We start from the raw sequence: 23862 nt of genomic DNA, 5'->3' as shown, positions 1-23862 counted from the left end.
CTATTTCTACTAAGATCTTGGGCTGCACATAATGATAATTTTCATTATATATTAACTCTCCTGTTGTCTTAAGGGTCAAAAATGGGCCATTAAACTGGTTTAACAGCTGAGAAAACGGCCTAAATAACACTTTTATAGCATAAAATTTGAAGACTTTTCCTGAAATAACCATTAGGAAAATCACTACCCTATTTTATGTTTTTACAAAAGCTGTAAAGCAACAGAGTGCGAAATTAGTGTCAATAAAGGAGTTATAGCATCTATAAAACATGACTGTTTCAGAAAACAAAAACTATGGAAATAATAATATTACAGCAAAAAAAAAAAAAGTATGAAAAGACAGTTATTGTCCAAATTGTTGAATGACAGATGATGTTTCTACAGGCAAAATTGATATCTAGGTTAAAATGCAATTAAGAGGCCTCTCCAGCGAGGCATGGCAGGGCCGAGTAATTTTATTACCCTTAGGGCAAGGCAAGTATACAGAATATAAAGACGTCAAGAGTGTTGATTAATCTAGAAATTGTGTTGTCTATAAATCACATGCATCACAATTTTCTCAGAGCACAACATGACATTTTGAAATAGCTTGGAGGGAAATTATACAACAACAAGTGTTTTATTAAATGATTTAATCAATTATCAAAACTATTGTTACTTAATTTTATGTCGGGTTGCTGAGTGATGAATGGACTGAACAATTTCTAACAGAATCAGCTTTTAAATTCAATTGCTTGTCCGTAAATCACTGATCACAGATCTCCTGATGCAGTATGAGCCTTGTAGAATTTTCAGTTCAGCTGATTCTGGATCACTGGCTGTTTAGAGAGTAAAAACTAAATATGGTGGAGCCACCTTTGGATTCTTTACCTTTTTTGCTGCTCAAATGTGGAACAAACTGACAGAAGACTTGAGACAATAATGATGACTTTCAAATCCAAGCTAAACACTTACCCGTTTATCATTGCTTTTAATCAATTTTCTTCTAAATCAAATTTATTTGTTAGTTTTTTATGCTCTGTGTTTTTGATTTGCTTTATTTTTTTTACTCTGTATGCTTGTGTGCTTGTCTTTATTGCTTTTATCATTTGTTTTTATGTGCTTTAGCCCGTGTTCCCTGTAAAGTACTTTGGGTTTCCTTTGGTTATAAAATGTGGTATATAAATACCAACACTTGACAACACTATTCAGATGAAACTCAATAAGGGTCAACGCCACTTAGTCAAGAATTAACTGAATTAACAAACCCCTATAATCAGTTGCAACTCTAGATGGCAGAGGGGCAAACTTGAGTCATGTAACTTGGACTTTAGTCACAAATTTAATGACTTTAGATTTGACTTGACAAAATCAAAGAGACTTGACTTGGATTTAAACACCAGGACTTGAGCCTTTTCATCTTCATGTGCATATACACTGATATTAGGGTAATATTACATATATTTATGTGCGATAATTAGTTATTCTTGTGCAATAATTATGCCCATACCACTGCAATAAGCCACTTATTATAATGCAAATATATTTATTTTTCATGTTCCAGATTACTAGTTGTTTTCCTGTGCTTACTTGTTACACTATTCATATACATATATATACATATATATATGTATATATATACGTGTATATTGCACTGGTCAGGAGTAGTGCTCCTAATTTAGTTGTATTCTGTTCAACAATAAAGGCTTTCTATTCTACTCTATTCTATTGACACAGATAATAGACAGTGTTATGTCTTGTATATTCTTTTGACATTTGATAAAAAGCCTGCAGCATAATTGTTATGCTCTCTCTGTTTTCTAACTAAAATTTCCTGCTCAAGTTCCTGTTCTCTCTAAATTGACTCCAGCTGATGTTATGAGTCTTCAGTGACTCGTTCAGGCCTGATGACATAGACGGATCAGTTTCAGCGCCTGTTCGGAGGTGATCCTCTGGCTCCACCATGTGTCTACAGATGATAATACACAAGCTGTCATCCCCAGGCTGTTTTAGGTATTAAATGTTAATGTTAAACTTTATGGATCCCCAACGGGAGATTCTCTTTTCATTTGTTGTCCTGGAGGAAAATCAAAGGTCAGGTTCGCCTACAAAACAGCACCCGTGGTGCTGATAACGGTTCAGTGTCTTACTGAAGGACACTTCAGGGGGTGAACACACTTGCTGACACAGAGACTTCAACCAAGATGGCCTCTCTAACCCACGTCTGTGTCAGGGTTGTAAAATATGCAGGCTTTTATTTCAACCCAGCATCTGCTGATTTTCATGACATTTAATTAAGTTGCTGCAGAATTTAGTTGGGATGAAAACCTGCAGCCTCCACCAGCCGTTTGACACACTTAGATCTTCAACATCAAACACCACACAATGTTCAGAATTTAAAAATTAAAGTAAAAAATCATTCATCATCAATTGTGATAATTAACTTTTTTTGGGGGTGGGGGGGGGGGGGCATTTTATGCCTTTAATGACAGGACAGCTGAAGACGTGACAGGAAATGGGGAGAGAGAATGGAGGAATGACGTGCAGCAAAGGGCCATGGGCGAGAGTCGAACCCATGGCCGCTGCAGATGACTCACAGCCTCCGTACATGGGGCGCACGCTCTACCAACTGGGCTATCCAAGCAATAATTTACTTTTGTTCAGATAACTTTAATTTGTATTTCAAATTGCTATTGATTCAGTTGTTCACTGTGAGCTATAAACCTGATTATTTGGGTGTCTGAAGTTAAATGGTTGCAATTGTAAATGTTAAATTATTAACCATTTTTCACTTTTACTTCAATGAGTTTACTCAACAGTTTTTGAAATAGTATATAGAATAGAAGTTTTTGGTGGTTTCTAAAACTCGAAGTAAGAAGAAAAATAAATTATCTCAACAAATCATTATTACTTCTTAAAACTTTTTTCAAAACCTAAGAATTTCAGTTGGGCTCAGAACAATCTATTGAGGTAAGTTACCTTGAAATTTTGAGTTTTCACAACTTCTTTGTTTGTGTGCGGCATGAGCTTGTAGTCTGCTTGCTTAAATGGCTGATACGGTCACTGGACTGAAACAGAAGAGAAAAATACAAGAAATAACCTTGTCACTTTGTGTGACACAATTAAAGGGAAAAAAAAGTTAAGAAAAGGCATAACTTCAAGGCAAATGCTTTTACTATTTTTTGAGTTTTCAATAAAGGTTTTACAGACCTATAATCTTTTGAGATAATTTATGTTTCTAATTTAGATAAACTTAAATCTTAGAAATCCCCCTATGAAAACCTGATTTGTCATTTTTTAGGTGCTTAAAAATTAAATGATTGTAAATGAAAATAAGTTAACTGATGTGGAAATTTGTATATTAATGCGTTGGAGTCACAAAGCAAATGTTTTAGCTGAAAGGGCAAAGTCTGACCCTGAATTCAAGATAGAGGTGGTCAGGTGGCCAGTCAGTTCTGTTCTCATGACCAGCATGCAACAATTAAAAAATACAGTTGAGGACAAAATTATTAGCCCCCCAATGAAATTTAAAGTTTTTTTTTTCAAAATTCTCCCAAGCGCTTTTTTAACAGAGCAAGGAATTTTCAACATAGCATTTCTAAATATACTAGTTTTCTTTAGAAAGCATAAATTATTTCTATTTGCACACAATAAAAGAATAATTTCGGAAAAAACAAAAAATACCACGGTCAATATTATTAGCCCCCTTAAGAACTGACCTTTTTATTGAGCCATAGCACAAACCACTGTTGTGCAATGATGTACTTTAACTTTGTAATGCTCAAAGCTTGTAAAATCAAGTTAAAACTGAGGATTATCTTCCAATTTACACACAGTATAAAAACTTCAGTAAGCGTTTGAGCTGTCACTTGAGAAAGCATCACGCCAAAAACAAAAGAAATCGCATTAGACTTGAGAAAAAGAATTGTTGATGCCCACAAAGCAGGAGAAGGATATACAAAGTTATCATAGCGTTTCCAAGTGTCAAGAACTGGAGTGAGAAGTATCATCAAAAATTCAAAGAGAGCCACACAGGACAGAACAAGCCTGGCAGAGGTAGGAAGTGAAAGATTTCAAAGTCTCTGGAAAGAAAACTAGTGAGATGAGTCTAAAGACCCCAGAACAACTGCCAAGACACAAATGAATGACTTAGCCAAGTCAGGAATTGTAGTCTCAAAGAAGACAATCACTAGAGCTCTGCACAGGAATGGACTGCGAGGCTACAGACCAAGAAAAACTGAAGTATGCTAAGGACAACCTAGAGAAAGATTATATATACTGAAGTGTGTTCTTCGGTCAGATGAGATGAAACTACAGCTCTTTGGCCACAGAGATGTTGCTTATGTTTGGAGAAAGAAGGGAGAGGCGTATAACCCAAAGAACACCGTCCCCACAGTGAAACATCTAGTGTTAAATCAAGTCAGAAAAACTGGGAAGAAAAAAGTTTTAAAAACAAGTAAGCAAAAGGAGGCAATACAAGGAGAACAGATATAGAATTTATTTTCAATATCCATTGCAAAGAATAAGAGGTGACACAGCTTGAAACAGATAATATAGAATTTATTTTCAACCAGAAGTAGGAAAATACATAGGTAGGTGTAAAGGAAACAAGCAGAACCTGTAGTCAAAACGGAAAAAATAAAAGAACAAAACTAGTCCAAAGAGAATCGAGAGGACGGCTAAGGGGTACAACAGAAAGCATTGTTTACCATTCAGTTTCTTTTTAAAACAGTATGTGTTGATTTGAAAACAGCTGCCTTGATTTCTCATCTGGGTTAATGGACATTCTACAACATTGTGCAAGTGTTTCATCGTTATTCTTTTTTTTTTTTGCTGGTATTTCATGAATGGTAAACAATAGTTGGTCCAGTGCATAAACACAGTGACACAGATCAATATATGTACTCAGCTGACTACAGATAGACAATCCTGATCATTGAACAACTACCACTAGATCGGCAGGGAGGAGACGAGCAAATATACAAGATGGATGATAAAGGGAGGGAGAAAAAGCATAAAAGGGTGTTCAGGTAACAAAGAAAGTCAAAGATGGAGAGTTCAAGAAGAAAAAAAAAACAACAAACGACCACAGTTTGAAAGATGAAATAGCTACATTTTCCAGATAAAATATTTAAAAACCCATTCTGAGTGTGTCTGAATGTTTCTGGGTATTATTGCCAAGTTTTTTTTGGAAAAGGGTGCATTTAAAATGAGCTGAAACTCCAACAAGAATGACAAGTATGAATATGGATGCAACGTGTTCATGTGATTCAAGGAAAGGGACGAAAGTACCTTGCTTTCCTTACAGCCCTAACATTTCATGAAGACTATGATTCGGAAAAAAAAAAACAAAAAAAAACAAAAAAAAACATGACTGGTTGGTGCAAGAAGTTGCTCTACAACAGAGAACTGAACTACAAGCAGCTTTGGTGTGCACCATTACAAAGATGCAGCCTGGGAAAATCACTCTACGTCTAACAAGCCAACTATGAAACACAATGCAACAGTGGAAAAGTACAAAGCCAACAATGTGATCACTCGCCGAAGCTCACAGGGCAACATAACGCAGCTCTGTGACTCGCCAGACTTTCAATCAGAAGCCATAGTCTGTGGTTTTAACAGGAGGGCGATGAAGAGGAGGAGGAGGGGAGTCAACAACGGAAAAGCTCTAAGAGTCAAATCAGTGACTATCAATAGTAGCTAGCTAGTGTAACAGATTTAACCACTGTGATGCACAAGAACAGAGTGAGATGGACTAGTAGTACTCAAAAATCATCACAGGACCAGTCTAGCGACCAGCGGCAGGTCATTAGCTTAGTCTTACAAACACGTTTTACACCAGTCAGAACAGTGTTCTCTAGTACTGAACTGCAGCCACTAGTAAGACAGCGCTGCTGCCCTAACCTACAGGCACTAGCACTCTCCAGCTAGTGCCACGCAACATCCAAAATAAAGCTGAAAAGTAAACAAAAAAAAGAAGAAAAACTGAATATCCCTGTGCTGAAAGTTTTTTTTTTTTGTTTTTACTGATACCAATGATGCAGGTGCTTTTCCTCCGCTCAATCCTTCATTCTACGAGGCTTCGTCAGGAACATTCTACTCCTCCAGTCAACCCGTCAAGACAACGTCTCATCATGATTTCTACAGAGGATTTGGTTTGTGATGGGAATAAGAGTATATGGGGAAAAAAAAAATTGAGTAAAAACAATGTAGCAAACATAACACCATCATAGAATTCATGATTTACACATCAACAACACAATTCAATATCTTTTTAGAAAGGAAACATGAGATACATCTTTTATTCACACTTTACAAAAAAAGCTAGCCTTTAAATCTACTACAATACTAATGCCATTCAGGAAAAAAAAAATCAAACTGGACACATTGGTTTCCATTGGAAAACAAACAAAACAAAAAAAGTTAAAAAACAAACATGTAGGGAGAAAATAAACGGGACAGAGAGACCTTGATCTGAGGACTAGACTTATACTTCCTATTTACTTGCTTCCCTCTTGCTTTAAAAAATGTCATTTCAACATGTACATTAAAGTAACGAGATCTTTATTTGCTAATATGATGGAGCAGGGAGTGAGGGGAGCTGCATCTGAATCTACTAAGTGCTCATCGTATGTTCAATCCGTGTAAAAAGCATGACCGTTGAAATAATCAACAGATTTCACTTGTTTGTTTGGGCTATAACAAATTAAGATTCATAGTGACACGTTTGCCTGGCTTTCAGAGAGAAACAGCTGAGCTCACTGGCCCTCCTCCCTCGTTCCTCCAAAAGCAAGAGCAAAGTGGGCCTTCCACCTTTTCCAATGCAGAGGTAGGGGGGGGGGGGATCCACAGATGGCACTATAGCTGCAGTGACAAGGGTAAGAGAACTATACAAAGTGGTTAAGCAAAAGGGTTTAAAAAGACACAGCTTGAGTAATATAGTGGGCAGGGGAAGTCTGAGGGTGGGGTTGGGGGTATAGGGTGATGGACAGGCTTAAGGAGGTTTAAAATTCATGGCCAGGGAGGGAGCTAAGGGCTACATTTTTTTTTTTTGGGGGGGGGGGTCCGGGCGTGGAGCTGTGCTAAGGTACAAAGAGGGAGCAAAACAATCTGAGAAGTGTGCATTTAATAAAGATAAGACATCCTACTCATGTTCCTTTAAGGAGAGGAGAAAGGGTCGGTGGAGAAAGCATACCTGATTACTAGAGAGCTCAATGAATAGGAAGGATATACACATCATCATAACATTGTCACAGCTCATAAAAAAGGAAATCAACATTAACAAAAAACCCAATAAAGGACATAAAATCTTCACAAATGTCTCAACAGTATTTAAAAATAAAAGGAGAAAAGGTTGTTCAGGCGTTCGTCGTGTGTAAATAGTGCAAGACAACGACAACTGCTACAGTGAGGCACGATGTTTTTGTTGTACATGTGGGATTTATGTATCAGGCACACGCCGCTGGTGGGAGCGCGCGTGCGTGTGAGATCTATAGATGAACAGATGTGGAGCCGGTGGTGGGCTGCGACTCATCCTTGCGTGTCCTTTTGTCTGAACTGATGGCAGCAGTGTGGATCAATGGCTTTGTTAATGGGCAAGAAGCAACAGTTTACTCAGTGTCTATTTACAATCGCAGCAATATGCCGGCAAATCAAAATCAACAGCAGAGGCAGAAGAGAGGGGGAGATTTAAAAAAAAAAAAGAAAAATCAAAACAATACTGATACATTAATTACAGTTAATCTCTAGGGAGTGCAAAGTAGTGACAGCGAACGCCTTGAACAACCTCTTCTTACGTCTTTTGTACAAGCTGGTAATATCAATTCATCTTAACATTAACTGGATAAAAATTTAGCCATAGTTTACAATACAATCTTTTTTCTCAAATCTGATCATAATTTACTCTTAGTACAAAAAACGCCAGAAAACAGGTCTTTTGTGGTTCATATACAATCATGTAAAGACTGAGTCTAGATTTCTATTCTGTACAAACACTTGTGAAAAAACCACTGCTTTTGTGTATGGAATTTATGGCTGGGGAAAGTCACTACTGGCCTCGGAGACAGTGCTACAGATCTGCCTGCAAATTACCTGTGTTATGTGTTTGTGTGTGTGTAAGCTTGCATGTGTGGAGTTGCGGATGGCAACTCCAGACAGTGAGAGGAATGCTGGTTTTACTCCTGTGTATCAGCCATTACTCGCTCTCTCTGCCTAAAAGCAACAAGACAAAGAAAAGATTTGTGATAGCCCCTCATTGCTTTGCCCATCAGCCTAAATCCATTGCCCCTTGACCACAAAGAAGAGGAAAAAAAAAATGGTGGGCCACGTGAGCTCCTAGCACAAGACTAGCCTAACAACTATACAAGCTGGGGTGAAAACAGTCTGCAAAAGGATGGTAGCTGCTCTCAGTTTCTCACCATATCCTTCCTTCATAACATACGGCCCACGTGGGCGAATGTAGTTCTCGGACGTCTTGGTTCTTGAGGCATCTGTGGGTTTTGGTAGCTAATGCACCAGGGCCGAGGTCCGAGGTGTAGACTATCTTGTAGCACCACAGGAGGCTGTGACCATGCACAAGGCCTCAGCACCACAGAATGACAGCAGGAAATCTCACCTCGTACGAGCTGCGCTACATCCACCTCGAGGGACGCTTAACTACCAGCTAACAGCTGCTCTAACCCACCGATATCCAACTCAACAAAGACTGAGAAACTACTTTGGCTGCCCCAGAGTGCAGGGAAAACAAGCTCAAGCCAATGATGGAGGTCTGAGACTGACAAGTCTGCTGTCTTTGCTGGTTTCAGATTTATACAGGACAGACAGACAGGCAGACCATCAGCTGTGGAGCTGTTCAGGTGAATGTCATCCCCTCAGCCACTTCTAAATTTCCCCTTAAACCAAACAGAGCCCCATGTGATGAATCTGAATGAGCTACCATCCCCTCTAGTTTGAAAGACAGAAGCAAACTGGGTGGGTTCGTGGGTGGATTTGAGGAGGAAAAGGGAGTCCAAAAGCACAAAATATGATACACGAACAGGACTGAATCGAGCAGTTAAAAAAAGAACAAAAAAGAAAAACGGAGAAAGAAAAAAAGAAAAATATAGAATATCTATAACATTATACGAAATCCCTGTCGGCCAGACCTCACTGTACGAATATTTTACAGGTTGTGTTTTTATGTCTTCCTCCTCCGTTAAGGTGGAAGGAAGAGCTGGTAGTGGGAGGGAGGAGGGCTGGAAAAGGGGTGAGGCTGTGGTTGCAGCTCCCCCCCCGGTGGTGTGGCAGGGACTCACTACCTGCGTGCAGGCAGATGGAGCCCGTTGACCTGGGAGGGCGCGTTGGGCAGGAGCAGCTCCAGCTGGGCAAAGAGGGAGAAGTGGTCGGAGGGGATGTGGGGGTGTGGGCAGCCAGTGACATTGTTCTCTACGAGCCAGTGGGGGTCCAGGGGGCCCAAGATGCCCAGCACGTTCAGGTGAGGCTTGGAGTAGAAAATATAGTCAATGACACCCTGTGGAGAGAAGAGGAAGAGAGGAGTCACCTCAATGGCAGTGTTTAGAGGAGCAGGTGAGGCAACAGTCTGTTGTCATGACCATGAAGGAGTCTTTCTGAAGGTATAGGATTAGGCTTGGGCGGTAGAAAGGTATTACAGTATACAAAGTTGACATTATTTGAGATGGCTTTGTATGACAACTTGACATTAACCAATAAATATAACCTGTCAGTGTTTTTTTGTCATGACAAGTTAACATTACAAGACTTAAAGAATTATTCAGTAAGCGTATTAATAACAAGTTTCATCACAATATGATATTATATCAATACTTTGGACAACAATATATTTTCTGATATTACAAAGCCTGCAATAATATGATTTCAGTTTGATTCAATTCAGGGACTTTCGATTGATATCAGCTAATATTATGTCCATTTAACATCTTTTGTTACATTTTTGTCTGAGGAAAAAAAGTAGGCATCGATCATTCAGGGCCTTTCATGTGTCACACTAATAATTCCCACCAACTGCCAACTGTGCGAACTGCAAAAACTGGGGTTCACTTTGATGGATGATTTTTAAGGATTTTTTAGGATATAAATTGTCCTATGTATTAAGGAACAAATTTGTACTAAGTACTGATACTTTTTGTATATTGCTAGAATAGTGTAACATGGTGTGCCAGAGTGCCTCAGCACTCCGTTTGGGAACCACCAGGGTAATGGAACATTAAAACATGAAGCTCAAGAGTTTCTTTAAGTTTTATATTGTCAAGCTGTCATGACAAAGACATTATTGGCTTGGTTAATGTGACACTGTCATAACAAAGGCAAACAAAATCAACTTTGGACTAAAATTGACATCACTGACCAAATGACACTTACAATCATAAACATTAAGTCCTTCATGTTCATGACAGGTGTCATGACATGGTAATGACAGTCTTATACAAACCTCTTCAAATAAAGTGATCAATAAATGCTTGATATGGTGCTTATAAAGATATGAATTCTTTGCATGTTTGTTAATTTTTCAACAGAATAAAAGCTGTACATTGCTGCCAAAGGTGCCTCTCCACTGCTTATCATCACCACTAACCACAAAAAACTAACACGTGCCATCAGTATACGCACCTTGAAGTCGAAGGTGTAGTTGGTGTAAGGCATCAGGCCGTTCTCGTAGGCGCTCTTCAGCTTGAAGCCGTGGGTGATCATGCCGTTGGACGTGCTGTTCTTGCCGTTGCAGTTGAATTTGGTCAGACTGTCGCTGTAACGAAGCTCCTTGAAGTCCTTGTGGGTACAGTCCACTCCACCAGAACTAAGGTACTCCACTACGCCTGAACAGAGCAGAGAGATGAGAAGTCATCTTCATCAGGATCAAGAAAAAGTCAAGTGGCAATTCAAGGTCTCAACAGACCAAGGCAAGTCAGATCCTTCTGTTATCATAGGGACCACTATATAGTGTTTCCTAAGGCAGAAATTTTAAATACTATAGGATAAAAACAGTATTGGCTGTAACATGAAAGTGGTTATTCAATCACAACCTACTTTGCAAGTCATGCCACCGTTTTATAGAAATGTATACAGGATCCAAAATTAACATTTTAGCTCATCAGCCAATTGTCTGGTAGCTGAAAACTCTACCTGGTAATGTTTTTTAACCAGCCAAAGTATAAAATATATATATATATATACAGCCTTTTTGTGTCACATATCATACATACATAAATAATAACTAAGGTTGGGTAGTGTTCATGTCTGAACTGATATGGTACCAATGCCAAGACCTGAAATTCAGTACCAGTATCAAATGGTACCTTTGTTTGAGAACTTTACTCTCTGTAATAACAAAAAAAAAAAAAAAAAAAAATCAACTTCAACATTGTTCTTTATTGAGATTATTTTAGTTTTTATTTTACACACAACCCTCCCCCCTTCTCCTCTCCTCTTCTCAAACCGCCCCTAGAACCTGCCTGCCACTCAGTCACAAAGCCAACACTGTTTCTGTCACGGAGAAAACACACGGGATATCCTTCCTGTTATGTTGTTGTCGTTGTGATAGTCTGCAGTTCACAAATATTGGTCTCCTACTACAGTTTCGGACATACTAATAAGACTGACACATTGTTGAGGTGTAGTAAATATAATGGTCAGGAGTTTCAGGTGAAGCTGGTAGCTGACTGCTGGTAAAGTGCAAGGACAACCAGGACAGTTATTAAGGTCAACAGCCCCGTATTCTCTTACAACAAGCCAATTAATCACCTGATGATGTCGAAGTTCTCATGCCTCGATTAAATTCTGCTGTCCATTCAGGGTTAAGATACACTGTTTAGACGCTGGCAGCGGGTGTGCTTACGACAGCTGCAGCTAAAAATGGTGCAGTCTTTAGCCTTTAGTTACACTGTATTCTGAGTTTGTTATATGTGCTGTCCTCGCCAGTTTTGCATTTCACATTACATATACTGCAGCCGGTGTTGGCACTTGGTGGGTCTTAATTTTGGACCCTGTGTACAGAAACAATTTTGTATCCGATTCCCCTTTCCAGCACATTTGCAGCAACAAACACTTCAATAAATCTGTGATATCAATCAAGCCCTGTCCTCTTGTGGGCTAAAGTTAACAATGCAGCAAAACTGAAGTAGGAAAGCTTGAATACATCTTCAGGACAACTTGACCTTCAACTGCTGCACCTCAGAGTGGCTGACATGGAAAGGGAAGGTCACAGCAATTAAAAAAGGAGCAAATCTCTGGATAATTGATTTATAAATTAGCATGGACAAGCGTGCATGTGAGGTAGGTACATCTTTCCATCTGTCCACAGATTAATTGAATACCACTTAATATGCCATCCTGCTGAGTTTAGCTTGTATTTACAAAATTTTGGAAGTAAATATATGTGCAATGTTTAGGTACAGGATATTTCGAGAGTAGCTTCATCCCATACTAGCAAAATTCAAGAACACCACTATTAATTAAATGCACTATCAATTAATCTGCAGATCATTTAACTGATTGTTTGGTGGATAAAATGTGAAAATTGTTTAAAACGTCAACCATAATTCTCCACAGCCCAAGGTGATATCTTCTAATTGTGTGTTTTGTCCAACCAGCACTCCCAAAAACCAAATATATTTAATTCATAGGGCTGTGGTCAACCAATGAAAAATCTTGGTTGACTGAAATTCTACCCACTTTTCAACCAATCGACTGGTCGACGGGGAGAAAAAAAAACTGCATGTTATCTGTAGATTAATTAAATCAGCACACTGAGTGCACTCTTCCTGCCTAAATGGGTGCTAATCAAAGTTACAGAATACTGCCAAGCACATGAATACCTGCAGCTTGACTATTACTTTAAGGAATCATTCACTCCTAGTTGGCCATCACCAGACTAATTTGCTTCCTATCAGTTCATTTTTTTTTTCATGGGCATGAACAATGGGGCAAAGACCATAATACTTCCGAACGCAATTGAATATCAATGAATACACATATGTAGGTCCATATTTTCATGTCTAAATAACCAATAGGTACATAAATATTTTGGCATTGATCCAGCAGATTGCCTCAGTCAGCAGCTGCAAAGCGTGCTGCAGAAGTAATCCCTGGTATCTTAGTATGTCCACTAAGAATGTTTGTAGGTGTAGGCTTGGATTGTTATTTAAAAGTGTCAACATTATGGAAATCCCTACAGAGATAGACTTCTTTGTTTGTGAGTAAACGGCTGTTTTATCACTTGTTCAACGCCGCGAGACTCCAATGACAAAAACAGTAATTTCACCACCCAGATCATCTCAAAACACTTCATTCAAACTCAACAGAAACATAAAACTCACCAAAACCATCTTCGTTCTTTCCACTGTTCCAATCACCAGTTCTGGTTTGGCTGAAATGAACCCTTAATTCACCAAGTTACATGTGAAAATATTATGGCTCCACACACGTTGTGATGACCGCTCTCTCACAGCCATTTTGGTTGTTTCGTATTAACCTGCCCCATATTATCTAAGCAGCTGTGACCCAACCAAGTCCAGGATGGGTGGAAATCTGTCTGAACAAGAGGGGGTCCAGACAGATCCGGAAAAACGAATCAAACATGAGCTTGCTGATTCGTCTGGTTTCCAAGTTGATTCACTCCCATTAGGTCTTTGACAAACATTTTTTGTAAATAAGGCTATACACAAGATTACTGATATAGATAAGATCTTTTAAAGATGAGATCAGTCATGAGGGTGATGCTTATTCCTTTTTCTACATGTGTAGATTACAGTCCAGTCTGCTCTTTACCTGTATTTGTTCAGCTTTGTTGTTTGGCTCTTTTGTCTATTACAGTCCAAGTACATTGAGTCAAATTCCTTGTTTGTGTACACATTCTTGGCAAATAAATCTTATTCTGTTTTTTTTCTCATTAAATTGACAAAGTAGCCATGAAATTCATTGAGATTATATTCAAATTCTGTTGTCAGATTCAGCACAGCTCCATTCAGCCTTGCTTACTTACCAGAGTCAGGCAAGGAGTTGAGGTCAGCGCACAGCACCAGTGGAATGGCATTGGTCTCACCAGAGACGGAGGACAACTTGAGGCTGCGTGTGGCCTTGTCCACTATGTTCTTCACCTCTGACAGGAACATCATGGTCTGGACCAGCTTGACGTCAGAATACTCAGGATCCCAGTGCATGTGGGCATTGGCTACCAGGAGCAGCTGCTTCTCCATGCCATGGAGCGACTTTCCAGCTGTAAGGAGGAAAAAGGGGAAAGATAAACAAATGCAGTAAAGTTTAGTGAAATGCACTGCTATACAAATAGTTAAGTATGCATCATGGACCAATTCCATTTTGGATAAGAAGGACTAGTCAATGATAAATAAAAACACACATAAATGACAGAATAAGATGGCTACTCACAGGAGACCTCCATCATCTCTTTGCGGACCTCAAGCAGTACAGCTACTCCGATGTTGTCCTTTGTCATCACCCGGTTCAGCATAGCCTCTGAGCCCTCGGAGTTAGCCATGGCCAGCTGGTTGAACTCCACTGTGTGCTTCTGCACTGCACTGAACCTGGAGATTAACAGAGGGAGACGAGGGCTTAACACTGCATTTTGTAACCACTGGTGGGAATAAAGGAATGAAAACAAGCAGATAATTTATGATGACTTATAATAATCTTCAAAATTATTGTTGCTGTATCCCACAATGGCTCATGCATGAGTACACTTAGTATTTTTTCCACATTACCAATGTAATTCAACAAGATAGCTCCCCAGACTAGGTCACATTTGGTTAATTTGCTAAAATATACAATGATTTAAATGCTAATACAGGGAACAAGTGAGAATATTTCCTACTTGCCCTTAAAAGGGTACATCCTTTATCATCACTATAACATTAATGTCATTACTATACCACAAAATGGCAGAAAATGTGAACAGATGCAGAAATTCAGTTATAAAATTTCTTACATCTACTGCTTTTTATGAGTGAGTGGAAACACGGGTGTCAACTGAAAGGTGACTGATCCGTTTCACCAAAACTTACAGCCTCAACCTCAGGTGAATACTACACTGGCCACTGCAAAACTGCTAATGGAAACTCAGGTGATGTGATGTATAACATAAAGATTGAACTGGACTTGTTTGCAGCTTGCTTTATGGAAGCACATGGCTGCAAAGTTTCTTGAATAGAATGGTTTACTGTAGCTTACAAAATTCAAGTTTGTTATGTTGTGAAACCAAGAATCAGTATTTTAGGATGATTTATTTACAGTTCATAATAGGTCATAATTCAATGTTATCACTTATTGTGTCACATAAAAAAGAGATTAAAAGTAGATTGTTCTGTATTTTTGTCTTGGTATTATTAAACAAACACTCCAGTGACTTCGCATTGCACTTTTATGACACCATCAGACTTACAGTGGACAGTTAAAAAAACAGAATCAAAATCAGTGCAGCAGAACTACACATTCAGGTTGTGATACATGGATTTTTTCAACAAAAAGCAACATATTCCCACAGAACAGGGCAGCACGTAATGTGTGTGTGCACAGAGTGAACAACAGACTGAGTGTAACAGTGAATGTTCGTGGAACAGAGGGGAAAGGTTAGCAGAAAGTCTGACAGTTAAGGTACATTTTAGTTTACAATATGTCAGATAGGCTAATAAACACTGCAGCTTCTGAAGACCAAGAAAAGTTTTGTCTGTCTGCCGGAAAGGTGACGGTGGTTAGTCCCAAAGTAAGCTGAGCAGGAATGGCTAACAATTGGCCACGTCTTTGTGCCTACAGTATCAACTCTAGTGTGACCATATTCCTTTCAGAAGCTTTGCAATCCAACCTTGAACTCCCATGTCTTTTTGGTAAAAATCTTTTTCTAAAAGAAATCCATAATGATAAATCCAACACTGAATATCCTCCAAATTAGCTGTGATGATGGTAACGAGCTCAACCCCACGGTTTAGCATCACAGGACTGCGGTATTGCGGTCATGCAGTTACTGTCACGACCCGTGCAGATTTCTTTTTCATTCTACACCCTCTTCCCTGTGCGCAAGTCTTGCCTCGCCCCACTAACCTCAAGCACAGATGAGGAGTGGTCTGGCAACTATCACTTCTTTCTGTCTCTACATCGCCAGAGTTTTATCTTTTCAAATTTGGAGACATTCAGACCCACTGACACTGTTAGAGGACATCCATACAGACTTCACACAGCTCCCTCTAGAGCCAATTTTTTCCTCATCCTTTGTCTCATATCGAAGAGTACAGACAAGAAAAGAAAAAAGGAATAGAACCCAAATTCAATTATTCCAAACTTTTGTGGTTTAGATTGTCTTAAGAGCTACCAGCCAGAGATTCTGGCATTTATCAGTCAACAAGAGATACAGGCCATAAATAGAAAATTGTAGTTACATACTTTTCCGTCTTGTAGAAAATTGCACAACCGTCCACGTGTTTACGGTCCGACTCTGACATAGTCCTGGCTCGTGACTTTGGACTGAAGAACCCGTCGTATCCCTGCTCTTTAAGTTCAGGCAAGAAGAAACTGTAGTACTGCTCCGTCTCGACTTCCTGCAATTAAGGGAAAAAACTTGTGTCAGGCTGGACATCAGGAAAGGCCAACAGTCATAACAAACATCTTCTTCCAAAAACAACATACATGGAAGAGAGCAAGATAACACAAGATGCCTTTTCATTAAAATGACACCATTTGCACAAGTTAAAGCAATAAAAATGATAATGGCTAAAAGATAGTCCCCTAGGGAAGAGCAGATGTAATACCAGCAAAAAAGGCAAATGTTTGGGAGTAACAGTGCATTGCTGAATACAGTGAAGCATCTGTGTGCAAGAGAGAAAGACCTTAACCCTGCTGCTTGTGACATGGAGCCATATAAAATTCATGTTTTTGTTTTTTGTTTTGGAATATTGTAATTTAAGTTTTTTAACTTTCTGTGAACTTTGTCCTTGTAAAAAAACTACACTGTATTTCTGCACAGTTAATCAAAATCTCAATATGGCCAAAAACAATATCCAAATCACTCCAATGAAGTACGTTAGTGCTGCCGAGATAATATGGTCAACAAATGTTCAGAGACATAAGAAAACATCATCATTTTTTGTAAGCAAAAATGAAAATTGTGATGCAGAAATTCGTATCCCCACTAGTGAATCATTGCAAACAGTCAAAATAATCACAATATGATTTTTTTTGTATTGTGCAACCCTACCATCACAACACAAAATTGAACTTAATACCACAACCAAACATCCGCCCACCACACCTCAGAAAGTAATCAAATTATGCAAAAAGTATAATAATCACAACCTAATGTAGTAAAAGCAGTCTGACCTGTGCCAGGAAAATGAGAAAATGGCCACACATCAGTGGTCAGTGTTAACACAGCATCAACACTGAACTACACAAAAGGGAATATTTACTGCACAACATTTGACAGGTGTTGCATTCATTGTGTCAACTTCACTGTGTGGTGGTCCTTGCAACCAACACCTAACCCACAATTATTTTATCTTGCTGGATCTTCACTGAAATACAAAATAACAATGATTTCTGTGAAAACCTAAACAAATATTTTGACTCCATCTCTCACCTGCAAACTGACGATGTCTGCATTGCAGCCCAGGATCTCCTGCATGATGGATTTCTTCCTGTACTCCCAGTTGAGTGCCCAAGAGGGGCAGTAGCCATATAGCTGTCGTGTGGCATACTTATCACACAGCACATTGTAGCACATCACAGAGAACAGTGCTGAAGAGAGAAACACAAAAGACATATCTTAGAAATGTTAAAGAAGCTAAAGCCTTTTTTTGGTTTCTTCAGAAACTTTTAAGATGGGGGTACAGGAACACTGTCACACTTGTTTAGATACTAGCCTTAAAATTAGATGACGAAAATAACATCGAGTTCTGTGGTGTATTCTTTTTCCTGTCTATACATTGGAAACATTCATTTTTTGTTATTTTATTTATGCAGTATTTCGTGAACAGGGTAAACTTGATACCACTTTGTAATGCGTTTCCAAAAAACATATTCAAATAGTATCTACTATTTCTAAAATTCCTTATTGACATGCAAAGCAATGGTGCAATTATCTGCAGTTTTAAACAGCATTTAGCTGACTGACTGTCAGTCAAAACAACAGTTACAGATGCTCCTAACAAGGTCAACCAGTACGACTAAGTTCTCAACCCACAAGAGACACTGAATATATTTGTGTGAGATCTATTGCTCTTTTAGCAAAAATGGCCAATAAGTTTGTTTTGCTCAGTTTCAACCACAGAAAGTGTACATATACTGCAAGTGTCAGAAGTAATGCTTTTGGTTTAAGCCCATCAATACTTCCACTACTCACACACAAAAAACATGCAGCTGCAAGGATGAATCAATTATTTATCAAAAGAAAATTTGTAGCCTATTTGAAAATCAATTAATCATTTCAGTCATTTTTAAGCAAGAATGTCAAACATTGCTGGGTAAGCATGTTAAATGAGAGGATTTGTTGCTTTTCTTTGTCATTTATGATCATAAATGCAGACTCTTTGGGTTTTGGTCTCTTGGTTGCACCAAAGAAGCAATATGAAGATGTTACTTCAGGCTCTGGGGAAATTACAATGAGCCTTTTTTTTTTTTGGACATTTTACTGACTAAACGATGAATTTCAACGATCCTCACTACTCTTGAATTGTACAATGAGGAAGTACCATTTTCTGTCTTTTCAGCTTGTTCATTTTTCCACAACAACAACAGATAAATCTGACTAACATTTTTATTGATACAAATCATATCTACATTTATGAAACGGTTATGTGTTGCAAAGCTGATTGTCCAGAGTATGTGCATCTGTTGAAGACTGTGTTTTCGTGTATGTCATCCTTACCTGAGGGCCATGTTCGGTCTGGGTCCTGGAGTGTGATCCATGACCGAGCTGGGGGCTGTTCTGTTGGTACTGCGCAGAGGGAAAAATGGTTCAATATGGATGACGAGATGAAGGCAGATGTCACAAAATGACTTCAACAAAGTTAAGGGCAAAGAAGCTGTTAAGACAAAACTTTCTCCATCTGTATGTTTATACACTGATTGGCCCATCTTTAAAACAAGTGGCAATACAAACTTCCTGTTCAGGTCTCAAAACTGCCAGACAGAGGGGATACTCACAGCGCTTGATAGCCCCTGCCAGATTGTCTAACAAGTAGTTGAGCAGTCTCCTCGTGCCATCAGGTTCCTGGTAGAGGCTCATAATTTCTTGTGCAAGTGGGTTTCCTGTTGAAGGAAAAGCAACATGGGCTGAATCACTGCTGGGGAAACAATGAGATTTCAAGGATGCAAAGGCTGCAAAACACATTGATAAGTCACTCACCTTTCAACCCCAGTGTTTGTAACTGAAACAGTTTCCCCAATTCAAATGGCAGAACCCGCAACTGGTTGTTATTTAAAAGCAGTTCCCTGTGGAGGACATAGAGGAAAATGATCGTTAAAAAGCAACCCCCCTAAGAAAAAAACATCTTTATTACCTTTCAAAAACATTATTTACTACATTGCTGTCATTAGGATTGTCTATAGCATGCTTGCCAACTTTGGATTGATTGTTAAAGGACCAGTATATAGGATTTAGTGGCAGCGAGCTTGCAGATTGCAACCACCTCAGCTCACATTCCCCTTATGCACAGGTGAAATTAAGGTGTGAGTAACAAAGCGAACAAACAGCTGTATCTAGAGCCATTGTTTGGTTTGGCCATTCTGAGCTACTGTAGAAACATGACGATACTACGTGGAGGCCCCTGTGGAAGAGGACCCACCCCCTCTGTAAATGACAATCTGCAAATGACTCATTCTAAGGTAACAAACACAATAATTCTTATTTATTTTCAGGTAATTATATGCTGATGAAAACAAGGGCTGCACAATTCTTGCCAAAAGGTGAATTGTGATTGGTCTCCCTAAGAATTGAGATCACAATTTTCTCACACAATTATTATTTTTTCAACAAAATGTGTATCGCACTCTTTCAACACTTGAGTAAAAAACAGCATCTGAGTTGCTTGCTGTTTAGACAGGGCTTTCAACATATAACATAAGCCAGTGTTTTCCCCACCATTTTAAACAAAATATTCAAATCATTTTGTGTGCTCAATTCTTCTTGTTCACACACACCCTTATTTTGAAATTACACTTTTGTTTTCATTTCCTTGTCTTCCCACTCATTCTCTGCTATGTTTTTACCATCAATAAGTTGGTGGAGTCACTGACGAAGTGCTGTCAGGTTCCTGTACCACAATTACTTTTTGTCATTATGGACGTAGTGCTGTCCTGTTGATGTTAAGTGTATTTACTGTGCCACTGTAATGTTGGTAACAGACATCAGTAATTAGCCTGTTTGGAAATTAGACATGCTATGTGTTAAGTGACCTGGCTAGCCCAGCTAACATGCCCCGTATTACTGTAAACACAAATGTAAACAAAACAAACAAATTCCAAGTAGACAAATTCCAAGACCAACCCTGCGGCAGCTACTTCATTCCATTGAGCTCAAATTAAGGTGGTAAAAACACAGCCTGAAATCACCCACCTGAGAGAAACCATGTTGCCGAGCTCTGCCGGCAGGCTCCTGATCTTATTGGATGAGAGATCCAGGTACACCAGGTTGTGTAGTTTGGCAATGTCTGGCGGGATGCGTGACAATGAGTTGTCACTGAGGTGCAGGGCAGTGAGGTGGGTGAGAGACCACAGGGCTGTGCTGAGACTCCTTACTCGGCCTGTAGTGACAGTGAGGAAAGGACACACACCAGAGAATTCAGTCCCAGCATCCAACCATTACTCCTCTTGCACCAGAGAAAAACCTTCAAGTCACTTGTTTCCCACTGGTGCAAACAGGTCAACATACATTAACTAGTTTTACTGATTTCATAGTGATAAGATGCTTGAGCATGACTGTAAGGTAGCATTCATTTCCAAAAATACGACAGACCACGGAGACAAACAAAATCATGTTAAGACTATCAATTACGCACACCATAAAACAATTTACAGTGATCTACACAAAACTCTTTGAAACCCAGTTTGGGACTACAGCTGAAATAATTAGCCAATTAATTCACAAGTCTATCAACAGAAAATTAACAGGCAACAAATGTAATAATGGATGAACAACTTAATTCAATTTTGAAGGTGAAATACCCAAGATTCACTGGTCCAAGTTTGTGTCCTGGGAGAAATATGGATATATTCCGATTGTCATCGGATTTTTCTATGATAATAAAGTGATTATCTTTGGGTTTTAGACTGCTGGAGAAAAACGAAACAAAAAAAAAAATCACATAGGGCTCTGCAAAACTGTGGTAGACATTTAAATATTACTATTTTATAGGCCAAGCAATTAATAAAAAAAAAAAAAATGGCAGATTAATTGATAATGAAAATAATCCTTAGTTGCCGCCTTATGTGGGACTTTCATGTGCAGAGCTACAAGTGGCTGTGTGTACCCGTGAATAAATATCCTGGTTCTGAACCCCTCTCGGTTTTAATCTTATTCAGGATGATGTTTACATCAAATATGAAAAACTTGTTTATTTATATCCTTGAATACATGATCTGAACAGTATCTATTTTTCTGCTAATCTGTGTGCAGTTCTATTTTGATCTCTCACTGTCTTAACCACTCAGTTCTGTACCGATAAAGAACGCTCAGAAACCAGGATAAGGTGATTACATGCTACAGTCTTCTGGTTTCTATTGGAGTACGCCAGGTAGCATATCCAGGTTTCTCAAAACCGTGAAAAGGCCTCATCCAAGCTTCAGGAAATAGGATATGATGCTTATTTGCACAAAATAGCGCTACAAGACATGGTTCCAAAAAAAAAATAAATCATATTGCTATTATTTTGACAAGTACTGTGATTGCAATATGATTAGTGGGAATTACCATTTTTGAATCACAATGTCACTGAAAAAGAGAGAGTAAAAAAAAAAACATAACAAAGAAAAACAAACAACTATTAAAATCATGATGATGTGATGTGGGGTCTGTATAAAAAAAATCCATGTTTTCTTACATCTGTAGAACAAGATTAGTAGGCCAGGGCACATCTGCAGCACTACAGTACTTATCATGATGCTATTTTCTCACAAACTTTACCTTTATCAAAATAAGTGCAGTTTGCACAATTTGAATATTGCACATGGTTAAACTGCGTTTTTCTGACAGCATTTCATTGAATTCTGCAGCCCTAGTGCAAAACACAACAAGGATACTTCAAAAACATGATAACCAGGATACTTGTGCACATGTAAATGTACTCAGTGGTGGATGCACATCTCATGTAAAACAGTGAAGATACAGTAATTACCCACACCCAATAGTGTGCCGTGAAAGGTAGATGTATCACACGCTCATTAGTATTATGCTCTTTGACACCATCAAAAGATGTGTGAACAATACAAATTCAATATAATTACATTATCTACAAAACTAAAAATCCCTAACAAAACTCACCGCTGATTTCCAGCTCAGCCCAGTATGACTTCTTCCCGTTGGCTGCCTCCTCGCTGGACATAATTGTGTACATCCGCCTGGGATCCGGCGGGTCATATTTTTCCTTGGGCATTCCTATAACACTACAAAGATAATTTTGAAATGAAATGCCATTCATCAACAGATTTAAAGATCCCCCACCACGCAGTCTATTGTAAATCGATTTAGTCATTTTATCCTCAAACTAAAGCTGAAACACTCTATATTAGGCTAAACATTATGTATAACTTAACAGATAGCCCTATTTCCATTGAGAATTTCAATAAGACACCACATGTACACATGTTGGCAAAACACATCAAATGCAACGTAATTTTTGTTTTTTACAAAGATATAGTTAGCTCTAAGTGACACGCTGTTGTCGATCGTTTAAAATGCAACATAATTAACATTTAAACAGGTTCTATGAAGACTCAGATTTGATCTGAGTTACATAATAATCAACAATAAAATGAGCAACGTGGTGCAGCATTATCCACGCTAACCCAGGCTGTTAACAACTGTGCAGCTAAAGCTTCAATTAATCAAAGAATTCAAAATGAAACTGCATTTTAAAAACGAGTAAAAGATAGCTAACGCTAGCTAAGATCGGACGATTTTTCTTCTCATTGTGGCTAACTGATTAGCCTAGCTTAACCTAAATAGGTAGCTATCAAACTATACATAACAAACGCTAAATAGCTAACGCTAGCTCGCTCGCTAACAATCATAATGCAAAACGGACACGCGAAGTTAGTGACATTAAGAAACTGGCTAACTTTGACGCCCTGCTCAAGACAGTGAGCACAAGATGTGCAAAATGATATTCAAACATACTGTACAATTGTTGTTTACATAATAGCAAAGCACTGACTTGCGCATTAACACTAGGCCACGAAACAGCGCATTAGTTAGCTGCCGCTAGCTAGCTTCCAGAAGCAATAATCACTATCTTTGAGATAAACATTGACCAAACGAGCTCACAAAGCTACACAACGCTGGGTTTGCAAGCAATTCCGAGCTATTTAGCTTAGCCAGAGTTAGCTTGCTAGCTAAAAGCTAACAGATACCAATTATTCGAAGCTGACCGACTTCTTATTCAAATAATTCCTACGTCGGATATTTGCCACATTGCTTTAGCGATATAAACAGGATTGCAGTGAAACGAGTGGAAATAGTTCAGGTCTAAAAGAAAGGATTCCACTTTTACCTGCAAGAGCATACCAAATCGCGAGGACGACTGCGTGTTCTCTTTTGTTTTCTAGCTACTTCTCGCCCGTTTCCGCTGCTGTATCATGGCGACTGTAAGGATTTTTTTTCTCTACCGATAACAGCGCCTGATCCTATTGGTCAGCGTGTAGACGGTCCAACCA

The 23862-nt window shown here is 38.8% G+C and overlaps 1 protein-coding gene across 1 annotated transcript; it reads right to left on the bottom strand.

The window, feature by feature from the left end:
* Nucleotides 1-4518: 4518 nt before the first annotated feature.
* Nucleotides 4519-23852, bottom strand: LOC146326926 (CCR4-NOT transcription complex subunit 6). Its single transcript, XM_084719289.1, has 12 exons — nucleotides 23700-23852; nucleotides 22472-22593; nucleotides 20549-20735; nucleotides 19340-19425; nucleotides 19138-19242; nucleotides 18860-18928; nucleotides 17573-17730; nucleotides 16381-16535; nucleotides 14377-14531; nucleotides 13973-14206; nucleotides 10606-10808; nucleotides 4519-9487 (listed from the first exon to the last, which is right to left on the bottom strand). The coding sequence occupies exons 2-12, from the start codon at nucleotides 22581-22583 to the stop codon at nucleotides 9272-9274; spliced, it is 1680 nt and encodes a 559-aa protein (XP_084575415.1). The 5' UTR covers nucleotides 22584-22593; nucleotides 23700-23852; the 3' UTR covers nucleotides 4519-9271.
* Between the last annotated feature and the right edge of the window lie 10 nt (nucleotides 23853-23862).

The sequence above is a fragment of the Lutjanus erythropterus genome, chromosome 5, assembly GCF_056507025.1.
Source record: "Lutjanus erythropterus isolate fLutEry1 chromosome 5, fLutEry1.hap2, whole genome shotgun sequence".
NCBI lineage: Eukaryota > Metazoa > Chordata > Actinopteri > Lutjaniformes > Lutjanidae > Lutjanus > Lutjanus erythropterus.
The sequence above is the reverse complement of the archived record's forward strand: the minus strand, read 5'-3'. Positions and strand labels throughout refer to the sequence as shown.